This window comes from Zootoca vivipara, chromosome 9, assembly GCF_963506605.1.
Source record: "Zootoca vivipara chromosome 9, rZooViv1.1, whole genome shotgun sequence".
Classification (NCBI taxonomy): domain Eukaryota; kingdom Metazoa; phylum Chordata; class Lepidosauria; order Squamata; family Lacertidae; genus Zootoca; species Zootoca vivipara.
The window spans coordinates 60,940,345-60,955,487 of record NC_083284.1 but is presented as its reverse complement, the minus strand read 5'-3'; the positions used below and the strand labels follow the sequence as shown (position 1 = coordinate 60,955,487).

At 42.8% G+C, this 15,143-nt stretch overlaps 1 protein-coding gene across 2 annotated transcripts in view; it reads right to left on the bottom strand.

Annotated features, from left to right (window-relative positions):
* Positions 1-15,143, bottom strand: part of GABRB1 (gamma-aminobutyric acid type A receptor subunit beta1) — a 78,679-nt gene that overhangs the window by 24,488 nt on the left and 39,048 nt on the right. For both annotated transcript variants that reach the window (XM_035112201.2, XM_035112202.2), the window contains exon 4: positions 5,910-6,130. In XM_035112201.2, the coding sequence (XP_034968092.2) occupies positions 5,910-6,130 (221 nt within the window). The remainder of the gene's footprint in view (positions 1-5,909; positions 6,131-15,143) is intronic.

Below are 15,143 nucleotides of genomic sequence, written 5' to 3'. Positions count from 1 at the left end.
TAGGCCTATGCCAAGTTCCCCACATTCTGAAGTTCAATAAAGTTGTGGCCAATTTGAACCCATACTTTGGTCTCTTGCCTCATTCTTTGTTTGGGGGGGGGGGAGGTAGGCTCCACAGAGAGGGTTCAGCACATGTGCTTGCAATAAAACTCTGTAGGCAAAAGTAACCTATTTTTACATTTCACCTGGAAAGGCTCCAAGAGGCTATATTGATTGGCTGTATGTGAACATCGGAACAATCCCTGTTTCCCATTATATTCATTCTGACATTTCGCATCAAGGTGTCACCTTTGATTGTTGGTTGATATGGATTTGTTATATGAATAGCAAATGTTTTCCTTTAGCTCAGTTTGCTCTTCTTAGATTCCTTACTATGGAGGAGACCCATTTATTGCAGTGGATTTTTCCTCCTCCAGAGTCAGTGGCTTAAGGATTGTGGCTCTAGAACTCATTAAAAGCATTGTTGGGGTGTGGGTGTGGGTGTGGGTGGGTGGGTGGGTGGGGAGAAATCTCTTGCAGACTTGCGGAAATAAAGATGAAAGGGGCAGTAATTAAAGTTGTACCTTACATTGGATTTCCAATTTGCATGCAATTACCTGACATACTGGTGACAACACTAATATATATCAAGAGAAATCTAGCCGCATGGATTCCAGTGTGAATAAGCTCTGCCTGATTTCTCTTTTCCCCTACCCTACAGGGAGGGGGATTCAGGTGCAGCAGTCAAAATTCAAAAGAGTTGTTAGTGCGAAATTGAGGTTATTATTATTATTTTAAATGCACAAATGAACCCAGATCCTTTCCTTTCAGCTGTCAGAAACAACAAGAACTAGGAGATGTGGTGATGCACAGCACCACATAAGCATAACCAGAAACTACCCACATAACACATTCCAGGAAAGCTGTGATGGTATACTGATTTTATTTCCCCCTTTTCAGATCATCCCTGGATCAGGAAAATCAGAGATGACTGTTGGAAAACTGTGGGCTAGGGCTGTGCAATAAATTGCCTTATCGTTGAATAACATTAGCATTGAAATAACATTGTGATAAGTGTTTCAACAAGGCAATATACTAGATCAGCTGAACTAATACTTTGCATATACTTTGCCTTTTGTTGCCTTGTGCTGAAATGGGAGGTTGGGTACTGTGTGAGAATTATGGGGTAGGTGGGGGGGGAAGGTGTTTCGGTAAGCAGTGCAAGCAAATGCGTGTCTACTCACAAGCAAGCCCTACTGAATTCAATGAGGCTTACTCCCAGGAAAGTAGAAGTAAATTTAGTTGAACTCAGAGGGGCTGTATGCGTGTGCAGATTCCACTTAGACCTCTCAGTGGGGAAGCAGATGCAACTTGACTAGTAGATCACTTAAACTACTCTTAAATGAGTTAAAAATATATTAAATATATTATATGGAAGTGTATTTAATTTTTTTATTAAATCTACTACTTCCTTACATTTTAAGGCCCTCCACCATCACAGGGAGCCTCATCAAGGCCCTCTGCTGTTGCAGGGAAGCATGGCATACCTTCTGCTGCTGTGGAGAGGTACAGCTGGACCCTCTGCCGCTGTGGGGATGCCCGGAAAGGCCCTCTGCTGCTGCAGGGAGTCCCAGCAAGGCCCACTGCTGCCGCCAATATATATTGTGATATATCGAGATATCGTGATATTTAGCTGGTGAGATATAGTGATGTTGAGAACCAGATGTCGCCCAGCCCTACTGTGGGCTGCCAGTTGGATGGGAAGAATATAATGTGGACCAACTAAAGTAATGTGCAACTTCAAATCCACATTAAACTCCTGTGTGGGTGAGCCCAAAGTCTCATATTGCATTGGCTCTGCTTGCTCCCAGTTCCTCAGCAGAGACCACCAAAGGAAGCCCAGTGACTGTGCACCTAAGGCAATATACAAGCCCCTAAAATAGAAGACACATTATCTCCCTTTGCTCAGGAAGACGTCATGGGTGTGCTCTGGTTTTCTCTTTCCTAGTTGGTCTACTTCTCTCTATCTCTTTCCCTTTCTCTATAAAATAGAGCCACACAGCTCTTTGTCAGCACTGTTTTCATTGTGACAATTCAGTCTCATATATTTCCCTCTGGCCTAGACCCTTCCTTCCTTCATCGCCTCTAAGATTTAGCCCTAAAGTTACTGGTCTGATTTATTAGTTTTGTAACAACCTGTGTATTCCTCAATCTTTCTCTGGTTTGTAATAAATCATGTGTTTTGTTTATTCAAAGCTTTTGTCTATTGTCTAATGCAGGCATAGGCAAACCTGGCCCTCCAGATGTTTTGGGACTACAATTCCTGTCATCCCTGACCACTGGTCCTGTTAGCTAGGGATGATGGGAGTTGTAGTCCCAAAACATCTGGGGGGCTGAGTTTGCCTATGCCTGGTCTAACGGCTAGCCCTGTGGGTCGGGTCCCTGGAGGAATCAGCGAGCTGCCATTATGATGTCATAAAGGAAGGAAACTATCTATTTCTTTGAACTTTTGAACTGTTAAAATTGAAGAGAACTGAGAATAAAAGACAGGGAGTAGAAGTCTGATGAATCTCTTCTCATAATAGGATTATAGCAAGAAAAAGAGACAAAAATAGGAATTTATACCAGTGAGCATATTACTGTTATTTTGAAATCTGAGGGGGAAAAGAATCATACCACTTCCTGCTTTGCAACTTTGCAACCGGTGTATTTCTCACGGAATTTGAAAAGACCAGGATGGCTGCAGACAAAACATCACCCAGCTGTGTAGATTTCCAACAATACTTTTTGGAATTACTTTTGGGCTTTGTAAAAGAAATAAAAGAACTACGACAGAATGCAAGTCAGCCAGTAGAAACAAATCAGAACTGGGTGTAATCTGAAAAAGGAGAAATTTCAACACAGAGTGTGGACTCACCAGTTATGGAAGATCCAATTGAACCCAAAGAAGAAGAAGAAGAAAAAGAGCAAGGCGAATGGAACTTTGTGCTCCCAGTGAGAGGAGGGGGGGGGACAAGACCAAGGTTTAACTCAATGGGCTTTTAAAGAAGATTCAGCATGGAACACTGCCCTCTCAGTGAGAGAGGGAGAGCAGGACTCATGCAATCAGAATGTATGGGAGGGGGGGGAATTGGGAAAAGGCTGAAAAGTGTAAAAGAGGCTGGAAGGTGTTTTGTCGCAGATAAAGAACTGAGGAGACAGAAGGGAGTGAAGAAGGAAGAGTGGTGGCTGAGATGGGTCAGAGTGGGAGTGGGGTGAGAGATTTTAATGTATATTAATTCTAGGATTGATTAAAATGGTCCGAAACTGGAACGATTTAAGGTGCTGGCTGAGACATCTGGAGACCCTGAACCCAGGGGAGGGGGGGGGGGGTTGAATGTGATTTGAACGTATAATTGTGATTAGGTCAGAAGAAGTATTATTTGATTATACCGTGTGGCATTTTTGGGAATTAATTATAGGCTAGGGGGAGAAATGTAGAATAAATGAATGGGACATGGATTATGATAGAATGGGGATAGCTGTTATGTTTTACAGAACAGAAATAAGTTAAGAATAAAATAGGTAAAGATTTAAAGATAAATTGATAGAATGTTATAAGAAATGTCATGAAAACTGCACAATTTGGATTTAAAAATGGAATCAATGGGGGGAATCGAGGAAGTCTAAAATAAAAAAATTCCTTCAGTAGCACCTTAAAGACCAACTAAGTTTATATTTTGGTATGAGCTTTCGTGTGCATGCACACGAAAGCTCATACCAAAATATAAACTTAGTTGGTCTTTAAGGTGCTACTGAAGGAATTTTTTTATTTTGCTTCGACTCAGACCAACACGGCTACCTACCTGTAACTAGAAGTCTAAAATGTTAAGCATATTAGTAATAATAAGATGTTTGTTCTTTCTATTTTCTATTTTCTAATTTTCTCTTTTTTCTCTTTTTATTTTTGAATTCTTGTTTGTTGATGAGTTATGAATGTGTAATTTGGATTATCAATTTGGAAAAACTAATAAAAATTATTTAAAAAAACAACAACAACTAATGGCTAGCCCTGTGGCTAAGTGCAGTTTGTCCTATGGCCTACCGTGACTTTCTGCTGAAGACCCCCAACTACACATACATACCTGTTGGGTCCATGCATGTGCAGGTCACACAGTAACACTTGTGAATTATCGTAAACTTTGAAGCTATGAAATGTTTCCCCACCTAGTACATTTTTGTACACTTTTATTTGTCAAAACCTTTCTGTGCTGGGATAACAATACCATTTTAATGCCATGGCCCAAAATTTAAAGAGCTTCCCATCTCACGTATCAGAATAATTGGATGACTGTCCAGCTACAGCAAGGAAAGGAAAGGCACTCTAACATGTTTCCAGTGCTTTTTTCCCCTGGGGGTATGCAGGGGTACGCATACCCCTAAACATTTTGTGAATCTTTGTACTTTTGTCCATTTATTTTATTTATTTTTCCCAATTTGAACTATAAAATGGTGATTTTCTTGAGTCAAAATGAGAGCACCCCTAAACATTTTTTTATATAGAAAAAAAGGACTGCATATTTCCAAAATGCATCTAAATATCCCTCAAAGTATACAACGGCTTATAAGCTGCTTATCATTCACCAGTTTGATGGATAGGAGCCGCAGCCATGGAGATTGAAGGCAATTAGAAAGACACATTTCCTGCATGCTCTGTTTAACAATTAATAACCACATTCTGGAACTTATCAGCCATTTCCCTAGTGCCTTGTTTTCTCTTTTGCAGCTGAAACACCAGTTTCCCCGCTCCCCTGAGAAAAGTCATTTATGTACACCAGTGTGGTCCACCATTCCCCAAGAGAGACTTAATAGCATTTATTTTTTTTGCTTGAATCACTCCTACAGGAAGCAAGAATGTGGGGCAAAATTAATGAGAGCGCAATTCTCGGCCTCGGTCCAGTATACCTGAAGGAGTGTCTCCACCTCCATCGCTCTGCCCGGACATTGAGGTCCAGTGCCGAGGGCCTTCTGGCAGTTCCCTCGCTGTGAGAAGCCAAGTTACAGGGGATCAGGTAGAGTGCCTCCTCGGTAGTGGCACCCGCCCTGTGGAATGCCCTCTCACCAGATGTCAAAAAGAAAAACAACTACCAGACTTTTAGAGGACATCTGAAGGCAGCCCTGTTTAGGGAAGCTTTTAATCTTTAAGAAATTAGTGTATTTTAATATTTCTGTTGGAAGCCGCCCAGAGTGGCTGGGGAAACCTAGCCAGATGGGCGGGGTATAATTTATTATTATTATTATTATTATTATTATTATTATTATTATTATTATTATTATTTCTTACTATTGTGGCTTCAGTTTTGTTTCAAACTTCCATATATTTGCTATGCAGAATAAGATTTTGCTGTTACTGCAATGACTGCAGACACCTGCCATTGCTCACACAACATTGCTCACACAACATTGAATGTCACCACCCTGAGCAGATTTCCTAAGCAGTAAGTTTGCAGGACACTTGCCCCATTCCTTAAATCACAATTTGCTAGGACTACCAAGAACCAGATAAAACTGCTTGGCTGTGGGTCTGTGAGGAGTTTCTGAACAGGTTAAAGGTAAACATTCCCCCCCCCCTGATAAATCATCAGGCAGGGGCGCCGACTTGGGCCCCAGGTTACGGGTGCCCAGCTTGCCAATATGACGTCATGTACCCCATGGCCTCAGAACCTGACTTCTGGTGGCACTTCAAGGCCTTGGATTTGATTTCCAGTGTTTCATGAGGCACCAGAAGTTACGTTGGGGGCCCTGCGGTGCAGATGCTGAACACCCAGAACAACAAGTTTTGAGGGTGCCCCTAGAGATAGTGTCCCTGTCATCAGGTATTCCAGTTCCTATGATGAGATACACACCCCAGTACATAGCTACACAGTAAGCTTAAATACAGTATTACCTACCGCAAACCGTAAAGAACAGTTCCATCCGGATGTAACCGAATCATTCGATTTTTCACAGTAACTCCATGAACAAAGGACTTCTTGTCGTTCAGGAAGTATGTATCTGGTACCCAGAGATAGTCAGCCACTCTGTTATCTAACGTCAGATTCAAAGGTATTCCAGAGTATGATAGTCTTTTATCCCTCCAGGACTGCTGGAAATACATAGTGAGTGTGTAGTCCTGGAAACAAAGAAGAAAAAGAAAAAGAATAATTCGGTGTGTGTAAATTTTGCATAGTTTCTAATACTTTTTATGATCTGAAGATTCACTGAAAAAAACGAACAACTGTGAGTGTCATGAATGCTGCTTCTGTTGGCCTGTTGATGCTAGCTTTCTTCTTACAAGTGGTACAGTGAACAATCTTGTGTCCCCCTTCTCCATGAGGGACTTGCTTAAACTCCAGGATGTAACTGAGAACATCCTGTACAAAGGTGTCACAGTGCCTTAAGCATGTCCATACAGACTTTGCAAAACAGATCTTCATGTTCCATCAGCTTAAGGTGAAAGCTACACGGCAGGCTTGACGTCATTGTTTATCCAAATGTTATAGCCCCAGATCCCAATGCAGAGAATGTCAGTAGCACTCAGGTACCTTTGAATTCAACTAGATAGTTAAGACACCGTGGCCAAGCTTCAACCAGACTTTTTAAAGGATGAGGTCCTAATATGGGTGCCAACCCTCGAAAGATGTGTGGTGTCAGTGAGTGTCATGGATTGAGTGGTCGCAGAGGAATGATGAGAGGCACCAGCGGGGGGGGGGGGGGGAAGGCTCAGAGCTGGTGGGATGACCATGAGTGGTCAAAGGGAGAAGAGAGAGCAGACTGGACGGAGGAAGTGCTGGAAGCTTAAGAGGTAACTGGGTTTAGTGATGAGATGCTAGAACAGTACTCATATTTTGATAAAAAGTGCCATGGGTGTAGGGCTGCCATACATCCGTCGGAAATAACGTCCAGGCTAAAAATGGCAACCTATGACAGAAGTGTTGATTTTTTTTTGGGGGCGAATTTCCTTAAAAATAACTCAAAAACTTCAATTTTTTGAAGATTTTGCAAAAATAGCTCAAAAACAGATTTTCACTTTTTGAAATATGGCAACCCTATGTGGATGCTAGCATGAAATGGCTGCCATGGTTAGCAAAAAAAAAAGGGGGGGGAGTGCTGTTATTTTCTACCAGTGAGTACTGTCACCTCCACTACCCAAAGCCCTAGTCTTATGTATGTTGTTAATAATTAAAAAACACACACCCAATAACGAAGTATTTTAAAAATATCTCTAAGCGACATAAAATGTAAATACAGTTATGTTGGTCAATAGGAACCTGCCCTCAACTCCCTGCAACTCCACATTGGGGCAATGCCAAAATATCGCAGAACTCATAAAGCTTGTCAGCTATTTTGTGACATTTTTGGTCACCCTAATAAACTGTGGATTCGGGAGTAAAAACTTGCTATGGTATATTTATAATTGTTTTCATTCATAACCATTCCTCAGTTCTGGAGTGTGTGTGTGTGTGTGTGTGTGTGTGTGTGTGTGTGTGACGCTTTTTAGGATCTCCTAATTTGGGTTATATAAATGGATGTGCTTAGTCGTCGTCCAGGGGATTAACTGTACTTGAAGGCGCCCAGAGGAATCTGGATCTACAAGTGGTAAGGTCACTTACTACAGTGAGGCTGGGCCTCCTTCCCCAAAAAGATGTCTACTAATGCAACCATGATGAGCTTTTTAATTGCTTGCAAGTGCACCAAACATGTGTGTTGCCGCCATATGGTGACTCTTCAGGTTCTCTCAGAAAAGGGACTTCGGTGCCAGCTCTTGCCGCCCTGACAAGCCTCCCCGTCTCCCTAGATGTTGTGCGTGCTCCATGCCAGCTTGCCTGGGGCAAGAAAAGCAACTGGGAACCAAAAGGCAAAGAAATGAGAACAGCTGGGCTCCTGTAAGGACTTTAATGAAAAATGCAGAGAGGATTTGAGAGCCAGTAGCATCCATTGCTATCAGACCCATTCTTATATGTAAGTAGATCCTGTTTACTTCATTAAGAGGTTACTTTGCTGCCATTTCCAGCGCCTCCACAGTGTTTTAGGGGCAGATTCATAGTGTAGAAGGCCTCTTCTGATATAGTCTTTGTCTCTACTGAAATCTTCTATTTCCACGAAGACATATATTTAATAAAGGTTTTGTCTTCAGAAGGCACCATTCACATGAATTCTGTCCAGAAAAGAAATGTGAGCAGGAGGTAGCATGTGGATCTAGAGTCCTGCTTAGGAATAAAACCTTTATGGGTGACTAATTCTGACTGAATTTCTCATACTTGTGAACTGGAACCTCTTCAAAGGCAACCATTGTGAACAAACTGCAAAATTTTGCATGACAGCCTACAAAATGCGCCAGTGGTTTTTACCTACTCGATCTACATAGACCATTTATCTGTCCTTTAAATTACTAAGGACTCAGCTACATTGGCAAAGAAAAAGCGCTTTATGTGTGTTGCTTATGCATTCTAACACTGTGACAACAGATAGCGCTGTGGAGTTCTGTTTTTGCCAACCCGATTTCTCATACAAAGTTTAAAACACATTTAACTGAAACACTTCTTTGATGTGTCGAGATCCAGCCTAAGTCTTCAATTTTGCTGAAAGTTAAAGGGACCCCTGACCATTAGGTCCAGTCGTGACCGACTCTGGGGTTGCGGCGCTCATCTCGCTTTATTGGCCGAGGGAGCCAGCGTACAGCTTCTGGGTCATGTGGCCAGCATGACAAAGCCGCTTCTGGCAAATCAGAGCAGCGCACGGAAACGGCGTTTACCTTCCCGCCGGAGCGGTACCTATTTATCTACTTGCACTTTGATGTGCTTTTGAAGTGCTAGGTTGGCAGGAGCTGGGACCGAGCAATGGGAGCTCACCCTGTTGTGGGGATTTGAATCCCCGACCTTCTGATTGGCAAGCCCTAGGCTCTGTGGTTTAGACCACAGTGCCACCCGTGCCCTCAATTTTGCTTACTCACTTTTAGATTTTAGTTTATTTTACCCATACCAGTATTAGTTGTTTTAAATAGAGTACACTTGTTTTTAACCGTATAATAAATTATAAACATACATAGGTACTGAATGGATTTTGCAACTCTGATGGGCTACTCTTCACCCGCTTTCCACATCTAAAATGAGTTCATGTGAGGCTGGCATAATCTTGCCAGATGGCATCGTATTGCCAGAGGCATCCCTTCAGTTTTTTTCAGACTAGTATTGATGTTCAGTGCCTCTGGCAACTGGAACACCGATGCAGCTGCTATGAAGATTTGCTCCTTCTGACAGAGGTGACATAACCCCCCAACATCTCGGGAGGGCAAATTTGGAACCACCATGCCCCTGTCTGCCTGCCATCACTCCCTGCCACCCCTCAACTGCCTCCACTGCCTTACCTTCACCGGCACATGCCATGGCAACCTGAGCCCCCCTTAGAGTGAGCGCGCTATGGCAACTGCATGGGGACCTCCTGAGTGGGCATCTCAGCACCAACAGTAGGTCTCTCTCTCTCTCTCTCCTTCTCTCCTTCTCTCCTTCTCTCTCTCTCTCTCTCTCTCTCTCTCTCTCCCCCGCTCCCTCTGCTGCCACGGCCTCTGCCTCCTCTTCTGCCATGGCTGCAGCCTCCACTTCCTCCTCTTCTGCTGTACTTCTAGTGCACTACTTCCAGAACCTGGGACCTATGGAAGTGTGGTGGCAACTCCTGCAGTATGACTGCTGTGGCATCGGTGGTGGCGTTGGTGGCAGAGACTACAGCGGAGGGGGAGGAAGAAGCCAAAATGGGACATCTGGGATTGTGATCAGATGCTGACGTGGCTTCAGTAAATCTTGGATGTCCCCCTCAAAATGGGACAGTTGCGTGGTGTGGGGTGGGACGCCTGTGCGTTTCCAGAAGTTGCTGGACCACAGCTCCAATCATCCCTGGCCACTGACCGTGCTGCCTGCAGTTGGTGGGAGTTGGAGTCCAACAATCTCTGGAGGGCCACAGGTTCCCTATACCTGCCTAAGATAATGTTGCTTTAGTTTCAGCCTTCTGCTATTGCAAGGGGTGGAGGCTGCTTCAGTCAAATTTTTGATGACCTATTGCATGACACAGTGGTGCTATGAAGGGGCTGGTGGAGAGGACTACCAGGGCAGATGAATGAAAAGCTATGTCTGTTCCAGCTTTAAGGCTGGGCCCACAAGCTGTGCAAAATAATGAATTGTGCCAGTCCTGGCATCCTTTCACCCTGTTATTAAAAAGCCATTAACTGCAATGGCCTTAAATGAAAAGATGCATTTACATACACATATAGCAGTGCAATTAGCACTGAAACCCATTTGTGGGGACTTGCTGAAATGCAGAAGTCAACCAAAAGTCCACATTCTTTATAAAATTGTGATGGATCAAAAAAATTCAGTTCATGCATTTGGCCTACCCAGGATGCCTAATTTTTATTAGGAGTTTATTAGGAGCTGCCTGAAGTCTCTGATTAAAGCCAACAGCACAACCTCTGATATTTATTTATTTAGCTAGATTTATTTATTGCTTAATCAAATGAATGATCTCTATATAATAGTATTAAATATTCATTACAAATATTGATGAAAATAAGCACTTAAAATAATGAATAGATAGTTAGAAACAAGTTCTTAAAAAAGCAAAAGGCTGGAAAAATATATATCCATAACGGATTCCTAGGGTCATTTTTCATAGAGTCTCTTAGGCTTCACATTAGATTCCATATCAAGGACATAGTCACCTTCCTGCTGGTAGAGTTCTAATATGCTACCAATCAAGTTGTTTTGATGTGTCTTGTGATTATTTTCTCCTCACTACAAGCTGACACCTTTGGCTAAGGAAGAATTTGTTGACTGCAGGTTGCATCTGAGAGATGAAACTGTAAGCAAAGCCAGCCTGTTCTGCTCATGAACCATCAAACAAGCATGACCCATTGTAAAATACTGCAAATATATTTCATAGAAGATCCAGATTGTGTTACAGCGAACAAGAGTAATTTAATTAAAGCAGGAATAGAAAACCTGTAGCCCTCCAGATCAGAGCTTTCCAAACTTTTCATGTTAGTGACACTTTTTAGTTATGCATATTTTCGCGACACAGTAATTCAGTTTTGCATCATTTTGTGACACAGTGATTCAGTTTTACCAGCAAACCGGAGGTTAAACTAGCCCCTTTCCAGCCCCAGGAGATGCGTGGGGAGCATTCGTGCAACACACCTACACACTGCAGGCGACACACTAACCTGTCATGACACACAGTTTGGAAAGCTCTGGTCTAGATAATGAGGGACATTAACTCTCAACAGCCCTAGCCAACATGGCCAATGGTCTGGGATGGCAGTTAAGGGTCCAAGAAGATCTCCATAACATTCTAGAGAGAAGATATGCAAAAAATTATAGCTAACATCCAACTGGCCTCCTAAGTTCTTAAGAATTATCAGTAAACATCAACATTCATAAATTTTATAATATTTATCACTGAATACATATTAACTGTGGATGGTGACTAAACTCATGCTCTCTTTTAAAATACATTGGTAAAACATGCCTGAATTTATGTCAACAACTTTTTTAAAAAACCTGCATATTATACCAATCTGCTCCTTTACACTCCATATAACATCAGACCAGAATAAACATTTTAGATCATGTTTTTGAAAGGAAGGAATCGTTGTCATAAAGTATATAAGGGGCCTGGATGAAAAATCTGTAGTTTGAACTAGAGTTCACCAGGCCCAATTGATAATGCTGCCAACACTTCATTGTTCTTTGAAATCTGTCAGTGCTTGAAGATGAAACTAAGAGAACTTCGGAACTTCCCTCCTGAGAAGGGAATGCATTTTAATTAACTTTTGGCACCCAGAAATGACAAAGGAACAGATCGGATTTTCTTTAAAACCAATGCCTCAATGATGAGAAAATCCTCCAACTACCGTAGTTTTCTATGACCTGGAAACTGGTGGTTTCATTTGATGTGATCCAAAATCAGTATCCCTCTTTGAGTTTAAATGAAGATGCCATTCTGTGCTTGCCTCTCAACCCTAATTTGAGATTCAATGCATTGCCATCCATCTTTTATGCTTTCATGCCAATGCCGTCTCATATCAAAGCCCTAGCAGATGAATTTCCACAAACACTTGAAAGCTAATTCTCTAACGCTTGACGTGTTCATTGGATTTTTCGATGCATAACAAGCTTAGCTTGGATATCAGTATTCACCTGTACCAATGCCTTTAGCCTTATGTCTGAGTGTCTCCTTTCTCCATAATAACTGAGCTGAGGCAAAGACAGGAAAGTAACAAAAAAAAAAAAATCACACTGCATCAAAGCTCGTAAGTTTGCGCAGAAACAGTTGCAGTGACAAATAACAGTACATATCAAAGGCAATGTAATAATTTTGTTGCTATTGCAAAACTGGGGCCTTTCAAAAGCTTTCATTGCCATATAAAGATTCAAAGATTCAAAGCAATCATAATAAACACTTCCTTGACAGCCCTTACACTTTCGGAGTACAATGTAAGGCAGCCCATTATACATTCATCCTAAAGGAGCATGATCCAGAACTCATCAAGGTCAACCAAATTCTTTTCTACTGCTTTTGTCAAATCGGAAGATTTTCAACCCTGCAATAACTCCCCATTCTTATAAAAGCAAAAGTGGTAACAAATACTTTGAGAGTACTTTGCTCTTCGAAAGAGGAGAAAATGAATGTCAGCATATCAAGAAATTAATATGATTCATGACTAAGGCTCTTCCAAATAGGGGGTTAATTTGCAAACTGGATGCTGGCAATGGAGGGTTTGTTTGTTTGCTTGCTTGTTTGTTTGTTTTCTTATTCCCCAGAAAGGGTGAATATGGATTACACGGGGGAGGCTTTGTTGTGTGGATGGTGGAAAAAAACAACCCTGATCAGCAGCTATTCTACAATAAACACCTGTCTGGAGGCACCCTTTGAGCTGAACCTCATTTTATTTCTTTACGTAAAAATATTTAATGCAAACAGATGCCAGGGCAATGTGCAATGGGCATGAAAGAAACTTTTGGTTCCAAATACCAATACAACAAAACAATAACACATCAGCATTAGTGATGAATTAGCAAGATGAGAGGTGGCAACAGAACAACAATGCAGGCTAAACATAACCATTTAAAATGCCTGGACATTTTAACATCCAGAATAATGACCATACCATGCAAACTTCTAATATATGCAAACTTCTTATACTGTATATAATTTCTCTTGGTCAGCACATTTTGTGAGCCACCCAACCCCTCAGTCATGTATAACTGAATAGCCCAGGAAGTGCTCAGTTTTGCTCCTTGCCCTGGACTGCAGGAACTGACAAAAATAAACCACAGTTCCCAGGATTATTATTGATTTTTTTGAGGGGTGGAGCCCTGTGATTTAAATGCATAGTGTGTACACTGGCCAAGACATCAGGTGCCCCGTGTTCATCATACATCGGGTCCTCCCTGCAACCAGGCCTAGGTGTTGGGGCGGGGACAATTGGAGCAGCCACAACACCCTATTGGTGGTCCATCTGACAGGGTGCAATTGGGCTGAGGGCATGCCAATCAAGGAGTCAGATGGACCACTATTTAAACACTGCATGTGTCGTAGAGAGCCTTCTTCTCCAGCACAGTGCATCGGAACACCCGCCCACCTCTCCCTAATTTTAGGGCTTCCGCTTGACCTTGCGATGCCGTCGTGTGTCGTCTGCCATTGTTGCAGGGGCACGGCAGGAATTTCCCCCACTTGGCTGATTGGCTGTTGCCACTTGGGTTTTGCCTGCTGCGTAGCAATTCGTCACAACTTGTAAGGTTGGCAGATAGGCTCTGGTTCATGCCAATAGGGGTGGAATGATCCCTTACCACCCTATCCACAGGTATTCCTCTTAAAGGAATCCATTGGACTTCTGGTTGGTATTCCCCCAAGGGGGGGTTGTGCCCTCTCCAGAGTTCTAGGCACACATGAGGGAATCAGGGCCTGGCGGTAGTCAGGTTCCCCGTCCCAGGTGTGGACCTGACTGCTGACTCATGGTGCGTCTTGACTCAGCGCTACCCTAGGTAGCTTTTGGAACCAGAGCCTATGCAACCACTCACTTGATTTGTAATCAATACAGTTGTGGCCTGGGACCCAGGTGGCGCTGTGGGTTAAACCACAGAGTCTAGGGCTTGCTGATCAGAATGTCGGCGGTTCAAATCCCTGCAACGGGGTGAGCTCCCGTTGCTTGGTCCCAGCTCCTGTCCACCTAGCAGTTCGAAAGCACACCAAAGTGCAAGTAGATAAATAGGGACTGCTCCGGCGGGAAGGTAAACGGCGTTTGCGTGTGCTGCTCTGGTTCGCCAGAAGCAGCTTTGTCATGCTGGCCACATGACCTGGAAGCTGTCTGCAGACAAACGCCGGCTCCCTCGGCCTATAGAGCGAGATGAGCTCTGTAACCCCAGAGTCAGACACGACTGGACCTGATGGTCAGGGGCGCCTTTACCTTTACCTTTAAAGTTGTGGCCTAAATTCTGCCAAAAACCAAACCAAAAATCTGAGTCCAGTCTGAATTTATTTCTAGGCCAGGTTAAAGGGTCTCCACACGCAACTGTAAAAGCTGCAATGCATATTTAAAGAGAGAGAAGGAGAGAGAAATAATTCTAATGTCCTCCCCCCCGCCATTGTTGGCAAGTTACACAACAAGCACCCACTGTAGGATCAGATGCCGTATTTCTAATAATAAACCAAATTCATAAAGTCTGACAGTGTCCTTCAGCAAAACTGTGTTAAGTTGTTATAACGTCCATTATTATCCGGTTGCTATGGCAACTGTGTTTCTAAGACAACTTTCCAACCCCACTGGGAAGTTGTGGAGATGAGGCTGGTGTTGATAACATGACATTAATGACATGCTAGGTATTAAGTAAGCTCTGCTTAAAATCTGAATGAGAATAGAAAATGGGAGACAAAGTGTATGCAAAATTAGTTCTTTTATTGCACTAAGTAGGTCAAGGTCTCACAAACAGCAGATGAAGTGGTACGTTGTAACACTTCAGACTGCTTATTGATGGGGACTCATATGATTGAATACTCATATTTTTTTAAAAACCACTCACATACAAGGGTGTAACGTGGGTTGCTGGTGTCCGAGTCGGAGCAAGTATTGTACCCCCCTGGTGAACTTTGCAGTG